General features: G+C 29.6%; 3 protein-coding genes across 8 annotated transcripts in view; 1 reads left to right on the top strand and 2 right to left on the bottom strand.

The window, feature by feature from the left end:
- Positions 1-1,302: 1,302 nt before the first annotated feature.
- On the bottom strand, positions 1,303-3,101 carry LOC108968565 (lectin subunit alpha-like). The gene is made up of 4 exons (XM_018932686.1): positions 2,559-3,101; positions 2,433-2,488; positions 2,223-2,331; positions 1,303-2,157 (listed from the first exon to the last, which is right to left on the bottom strand). The coding sequence occupies exons 1-4, from the start codon at positions 2,866-2,868 to the stop codon at positions 1,901-1,903; spliced, it is 732 nt and encodes a 243-aa protein (XP_018788231.1). The 5' UTR covers positions 2,869-3,101; the 3' UTR covers positions 1,303-1,900.
- Positions 3,102-3,297: 196 nt separating this feature from the next.
- LOC108968566 (coiled-coil domain-containing protein 43) lies at positions 3,298-4,718 on the bottom strand. Of its 3 annotated transcripts, XM_018932688.1 has the most exons (4): positions 4,601-4,718; positions 4,371-4,538; positions 4,075-4,287; positions 3,298-4,018 (listed from the first exon to the last, which is right to left on the bottom strand). In XM_018932688.1, exons 1-4 carry the CDS (start codon positions 4,601-4,603, stop codon positions 3,752-3,754), a joined length of 651 nt encoding a protein of 216 aa, XP_018788233.1. In that variant the 5' UTR covers positions 4,604-4,718; the 3' UTR covers positions 3,298-3,751. The 3 variants fall into 3 exon arrangements, with proteins under 3 accessions (XP_018788233.1, XP_018788232.1, XP_018788234.1); XM_018932687.1 differs by having other exon boundaries at positions 4,371-4,718; XM_018932689.1 differs by lacking the exon at positions 4,601-4,718 and having other exon boundaries at positions 4,346-4,430.
- A 792-nt stretch (positions 4,719-5,510) lies between these two features.
- Positions 5,511-7,460, top strand: part of LOC108968554 (nuclear receptor coactivator 2) — a 55,809-nt gene continuing 53,859 nt past the window's right edge. For 3 of the 4 annotated variants that reach the window (XM_018932665.1, XM_018932664.1, XM_018932663.1), the window contains exon 1: positions 7,051-7,228. The gene's annotated coding sequence lies outside the window, so the exon portion shown is untranslated. Of the gene's footprint in view, positions 5,657-7,050; positions 7,229-7,460 lie in introns of those variants that run through there. The other variant, XM_018932666.1, reaches the window with a different exon arrangement.

The following is a 7,460-nucleotide window of genomic DNA, read 5'->3' as shown; positions in this document are numbered from 1 at the left end:
CGTGTGTACGTTAATTACAGGTATAAATCATTGATGGCAATTGAACAGGTGAGTAGTTATAACAAAAACAAGGATAAGTACCGTTTTCACCATGTCCCCTCTTTTGGTCTGCAGTATGAATATGTGCCTTCGCTCCCAGGTTGTGGCTATTGTTTCCACTGTATGCCTTCGCTTCCCAGTTGAAGGTATTTAAATACATAAGTATATATATATTTTGTCCCCTTAACCCACCCGACCACATACGTTTTTAATATTTTCCTTACCACTTCTTGCTGCCATTTAAAATATACATTTTTCCATTTTGATCCCAAAATTAATTTATTTCTGTTTCGCCTCCCCATCTCTCTGCCTATTCTACCTACTCTACGAACCTATATACAACAATTCATAAAATTTATCAAAACTTTACGTTGGTTAATGTAGCAGCTGTTTATGCGCAGTGTAATAGAAAACGGTTGAGAAGTATAGGCTGTTCGTCACTTTTAAATGAAAATTCGCTTGGGTGTGAAAGAATTTGAACTTTAATGTAATAACATATATTTCATTTGCTTTTCTCTGTAAATATCATTTAAACTTTTATAAATATTTTCATTTTATCTATAAATAGACAAAAATAACGAAAATTTTTATTATTCGTTCGTACGCCTATTTAGATTTGCGTCTACAATTTCTATGAACGTTCATAGAATACAAGGTATCGACAGTTTGGAAATCATATGGTTGATGACACAATAGTTTCAAAATAGTTGGTTGCCATGTCTTCTTCTATCTTCCAGTAATCTTATATTATTAATAAAAAAAAAGGAATCAACTAATAATTTACTTTTGCATTTAAAAAACTTATGCTAAAAATTCAGAACTATCGTGAACATTAACATAACAAATATTTTTTTTTATTTGTCCCAGTGAATATATGACGTTTTAGTTTTTATGACATCAACGGTTGGCGCGGCATTGCATTCTATAAACAATATTCGCAAACAGAATGCATTAAATATGTTTATTGAGTAAAGAAGTCAGTATTTTGACTAAAGCGATTTAATTTGTTCTTTCCACGTGGCATAAGTGGCATGCGCGAAGACGTTAAGCTCAAATGCAATCAGGGGCAATGAAGTTCAATTCCTGAAATCGATTTATTTATCGGTACCTTAGCAAATGTCAATTTAATAAACTTTAATATCATGTTTTACGTTCTGAGATAATTAAATTATTTATTTACAAATATGTTCATATATGTATTAAACCTTTATTAATGGATATGTATATAAATATTTCAAAGGCAGATACGTTCATAAATACACAGTCGCACAATAAACAGACAGCAGGCGCAGTGCCATAGTTATTTAAGCGATATTTTATAATTGGAATGTTTATTAAACTTTTTAAATGTGTATAATTATACTGTTACGTAAATGAGCGCCAATGTGAATGTGTTTTTAAATATAACTGAAGCGAGATCAATTGTTTACTTGCGTTATAGAATAATTGACAAACATATATATTTTATACGCATATTTATTTTCATTCTCTGTTTGTCTAGTTGGAAGCAGAGAAAGCAGAGAACGTATAATAATTATCTGTCTGTGTACTGGAGTAAAATTGCAGTTGTGTTATAGCGCCAAAAAATATGTTTTTGTTGTTTATTTGTAGCATCATTAAGTCAGTATCAGAGAATTAAATAATGTTTATACATACATATGTATATATGGATATTGGAACAAAGTTATATAATTTTAAATGTTAATGCAATGCTTCGACATAACAAATTAATTATCTTATGCTTAAAGGTAAGGAACAACAATAAATTTGAAATGTGTGGTTATTACAATAGTATTTAGAGTGTACGTATATTACATTAAATATATACATTTATTACTTTAAAATTGAAATAACAATGTATCTACATTACTACCAAATGCTCACAAATGAAATGTCGTTTATATATACAACGATTATCATTCCATTTTCCTACTTCACGGAATCCCATTTCAACGCAAAATTCATCATCTCGCCAATTATCGGGCATGTTCGGAAGCCAATTAGTATAATTGAACTGTTCACCAGTGCTGTACCAAATAAATTCTTTACGATTTTGGTCATATTTGCCAGAAGTCCAATAGATGTAATCATTGCCAATATTTGGTTTATCAACAAAGTCTAAATTTAAGAACATAAATGCTTTACATATGTATATATAAGAATTATACGCAATATAAACTTGCTTATTTCTGTAAGGAATTGGCTTAGTTTTTCAGTACGTTCTTCCGTATTGGGAGTAAACAGTGTCATATTCATGTTGGCGCAGTATTGTAATGCATTGTCCCAAGGTAACTAGATTTATGTAAATATGTTAATAGTAACTATATATAATAATATAAATATGTGAGTTTTGGAATGGATACGAATAATTCTAAATATATGTATTTGGTTACCTTTAATTGGTCCACAATTAAAAAACGATATAAGCCCAAAACAACGGAGGTCTCTGCTACAAATAACAAATAGCGTATATGTTTACATGTAAATTAAAATTAAGACAAGCCTGACATGATCTATACCTTTGTCATATGCTGCAATAATTGCATGTAATGAGAATAAAACACTTGATTTTAAAAACATTTTGGCTGCAAATATTTTAGGAAATTTGAACGAACCTCTGAATTGGTAATGAAATGAAACGGGTGTTTTACGTGGAAGTAACTTTTCTAAAATATATATATTGTATACATTTTTACAAATAAAAACATTGATAAGAAGGTTTTTAATTTTGATAAGGTTAATATGCTTCAATGCAGCAACTTGTGAATTTGCTGATAACCAAATGTATGTATTAGTTAAGAGAATTAGTGATGCATAAAGAAACAACATTTATACAATAGTATAAACTAAAAGGAATTTTATTGGTTAAAGAATCGAGGACAGTGATAAGCTGACCCACAGTTTGCATTTATATTGTAAGGTTGTTAACGTCTATTGCAACCAATTCCAAAATAGTAATTAAATTTGGTGCATCGTTGTATTTCAGTAAAATTCAAAGTTAAATAAAACTAAAAATAGTTTACTCAAAACTAATATTATTTACTAAAATACTTACCAAGCAACTTATTTACTCACAATCGTACTTAATAAACTTATATACTATATATCATAAATGTAAAAACCACTTAGACGATTCAAAGATTTTACGAAGTCCGTCAATATGGATCATCAAAACATTTTTGGAATATTTTATTTACATATTACATACGATCATACGCTATTAAATAACATCTTTCTTGATCTCAAAAAGTGAATAAATGCTGTTACACATCAATATTTGCGTATTTTATTGACTGTTGTATCTTTATAAACATTGTGATACACGAATTTCAGTATGTGTCGAAATATTTACAAATTTTAAAAATGGCATTTAAACTGGCTCAACCAATGAATCAGTTAAACGATAGAAATGTAGATCGTTTACATCGAACTACATCATCTTGATAGAAAAACCTAATAAAAAAAAAAAGCATTTAAACATAAATATTACTTATGTATTTAATAAACATCAAAGCTCTTTTATAAGTGTTGGTTAATTCCAAATATAAGACTTAGGATCTTGACATGCATATAACTGAAATAAATTTATTATGTGATATAAGTATGATTTTCCATTTTCGACTTGTATATACTTTTATATTATTCTTTGTATGAAATTAATAAAGAATTTAAAAAAGTATATATCTTCTTGAATTCTTAAGCCATCTTCAGACTACCGACGTCGCTCGCCTTTTACAGTTTTACGCTTTTCTTTCTTTTCCTCACGCAGTTGCTTCTGACGTTCCCTGTCTTCTTTATCTTTCTGTTTTTTAGCAGCACTATCTAATCGTGCTTGCTCTCTTTTCTCTTTTTGCAATGCCATTACATCTTGAAAATTCGTATTTCGTTCGATTCCAGTTAACGAATTGGCTGCAAGAGCGACATTCGATCCTTCAGTATCCTCATCAGAACAATAAGTATCGACGTCTTCAACTTCAGTCTATTATTATTAAGCATCTTTATTATTTAACAACTTAATAGTTACTATTGTCATACCTGAGAATATTGAGCTAAAATTTGTTCCCGTATTTGTCGTTCTTCTTCAGTATACTCTCGCGTCTTTGTTGTTGCTGGAAGCTTCTGCACTTCCAATAATTTAGCCAATTGCTCACTTACATCAATGTGACCATCCGTTTTCTTTTCTTCTTTAGGATGCGCTGATTCAAATTTTTCGAGAATAAGGCTTATCAAGGAATCAATATCGTTTGTCTACATGGTTAAAAAATATATAGGAAATTCGATATATAAGTCCTTAAATTAAACTAACTTCAAGTTGTTCTTTTCCGACATACAATGATTTCACTAAGTATATCATTGAGCGCTTCACGCTTCTCATCAAGTGGCTCTTCCCCGTCAAGAATTCCTGCTATGTAGGAACCAAAAATATCAGGATCCGTATTGAGCTCGATCAGCTTTTTTTGTAGCCACGAGGTGAACTCATTGGTGGATTGCTTACTTTTCTGCATATTTTAGTTTTAAAATTTTATGAATATTAATTATTATATAAATAGATAATTATAACCATTTTTGGTATCTCTCGGTATTCACAAGTATTGCTTTTCACTTTTTTTATTTCTTATTTGACAAATAAGATATTTCTCAAATGGTAAGAAATTGTTAAAATGCAGACGTAAAAATAATAAAGGGAATATAAAAGTGATATAAAAACAGAAATGACACATGAGGAAGTGCTGCCATAGGCGATCTTTAAGGCATATGCAGATAATTAATTTAACGTTCATCATAAACTTTATTTTAGATTTTTGGGTAAAACTTAGAATAGCATCCCGGATTTCGGGGATAAAATGAATATCACTGGAAAGGTGACGTTCTCCAAATCACGATAGTTTTAAAGACATTTGCATTTAAAGTTCAAAAATTTACAACTTTTACATTGATAATTTGTATATTGTGAATAACTGAATAACTTTTTCCCTTATATTATGCTTTTTTCACTTACTAACACTTCACTATAACGTTTCCGTATATAATTTTTTTTAAGATTTGTTGTAAATAAGGCTTTATTTTAATTATTTTATTTTAGTTAAATTCTCTGCATTTGCACAATAAGAAAAGGGTTGCCATGGTTATTTTTCTTTCGCGCCGCGCTTCAACTATATATATGTTTTTTCGTGATCTCGTCACCTTTCCAGTGATACCCATTTTATTCCCGAAATCCAGGGACGCTATTCTAAATCCCAGCCAGATTTTGTCCATAGCTTTAATCATTTTAAGTAACTTTTTTTTTTATATTTTTGGTAAAAGACTTAGAAAAACTGGCTTTATAACCAATAACCATTCACAATTCTTTTAAAGGGTTTGATTTAGTTTTAGTATGTGGCATCCTTCATCGCACTGTCATAAGTAGCAATTCCTTTTATTTTCTGTCAAAAGTCTCATTATCAGTAATGACAATTGGTCTATGAAAACAAAACGTAAGTATTAAATTTACAAAGAAAGAAGAAAAGTGCAAGGTTAAATGTGAATTTAGGCTGGATTACTACAAATATGTGAAAAGGTTCCAACTGAATTGTCGATATAATGAACTAAAGGACTTCTTAAAAGTGAAATATGTGCCGTGAGTAACAAATCTGAAATGTTTTGACAAAGATTAGCTTTTATAATATTTTGTATATAAATATGTGTGTATTCCTGTACTATTCTTTTGGCGAGTAGCTCTAATTTATTAATTTGCATTTGGAATACATCAAAATGTGAATTTTTGTTTTAGCGATATACTAGCTATGGACGTATACAATAATGTAATAGGGAGTTATYTGYGAGTTGAAATCATTGTCGTKKCTTTGGCTAAAATCTGTGGTACCAAAGGTATTCTCAAAAGTTTACGTGTGTGCCTGGTATCGATATTCTTCATAACAGCATTTGAATATGATTTTACATACACAGTATACGCCAGAGCGAAATGGTATTTTAATTGGATTTAGTTTAATAATGCCTGTTGGACCATATCTTCCTTCTATTCCTAAGATAAATTTACAAAGATAAGATACCTAAGATAAAACATTACAAAAAAACTATACAGTTAATTTTCTATTATTTGCAAAGTTCGAATTTTTTAAATATAATATCATCAACAGAATGCCAATTACGAAAAAATAGGCCAAATATAATTTTCACATTCTACATCCATAAAATAAAGTACACGAATAGGTAGATTGGTATAATTATTAACAATGTTCGATATTGCGAATATCTATAATCATCTCAATATAAAGGATAAAATTATTAAACATTATAACACAAAATATACAAATATCTAAAATTTGCAAAACCAAAATAATTCGTGCTCTTTGTATTATTCTAATGTTTGGTCATTTGATTTTTATTTCCTTTCTTAGTCCAGATTGATCTAAGACTGCCCTCGCATGTTCATTTAATCATTTATTCGGTTTTTAGAAGTTGATTACAAAGAGTTAAATCAAAGAGAAAATTAAAATGTATCAGTCATAGCCCTGTCTTTGACAAACGAAATAATAATTACGTACGCAGGTATGCCTGCATACATAGGTATGTGTATATACTTTGTAAATGCATACATGTGCATACATACTTATGTATAAAGTAAAAAAAAGATGTATTTAATTGCTGCCTTCTTGCAGTTGCTTCAAATTTTAGAGCTTTACTTAAAATATTTTTTTTTTCATCATAAATGCCGGTTATTTGTTGGCAGACTATGGATAATTGTAATGCGTCAGTCACGTTCGAATGTATTTCAATATACATATATGTATATACTCTTAACAAAGGTATATGTGCTCGTATGAATATCTAAAGCAAATGACTTTCTCTTTGGCAAAATTTACTCTTTCATGCTCCAAGGTTTCACATTATTCTCCACTTTTATACTCACCCACTTTTCCTAGCTGTTTTTGTACAGTGTGTACCATACAGAATAAGAGCTCCACTGAAATATGCTCGGCAACCATCTTTAGTTCGAGTTTGTATTTCGTTTCATACGGTTGGAGCTATATAATTGTGCAGCGCATCTACGCGACAATTTTAAAGCTTATCCAACACAACAAATTTTCTTAATGAGAAGAGTGAAATAAAAAAAAGAAATCAGATCTCTCTTGTAATCAATATAAATATATTATTTCAAATTAGAAAGAAATGTTACGATATCGATGAAGTATGTTAATTTATGATGATGGTTTGTTTGTTAATAATTTTATATTACCAAGCGTGGGTTAAAAGATATAAAAGAGAATTATGTTGAAACAGTTGGCTTAAAAAAGTTGTAGATGAAATCTATCAGTGCCACGAAGAAGAAAAATACGAGCTCCAAAAAGAAAATGAAAAAGATAAGAAAGTTAAATCGACCGAATACTCAGAATGTCAATGTGATGTGGTAATAAGAAATT

The sequence above is a fragment of the Bactrocera latifrons genome, unplaced genomic scaffold, assembly GCF_001853355.1.
Source record: "Bactrocera latifrons isolate USDA-ARS-PBARC rearing strain unplaced genomic scaffold, ASM185335v1 scaffold_22, whole genome shotgun sequence".
Classification (NCBI taxonomy): Eukaryota; Metazoa; Arthropoda; class Insecta; order Diptera; family Tephritidae; genus Bactrocera; species Bactrocera latifrons.
This window is presented reverse-complemented; position numbering and strand designations above follow the sequence as displayed.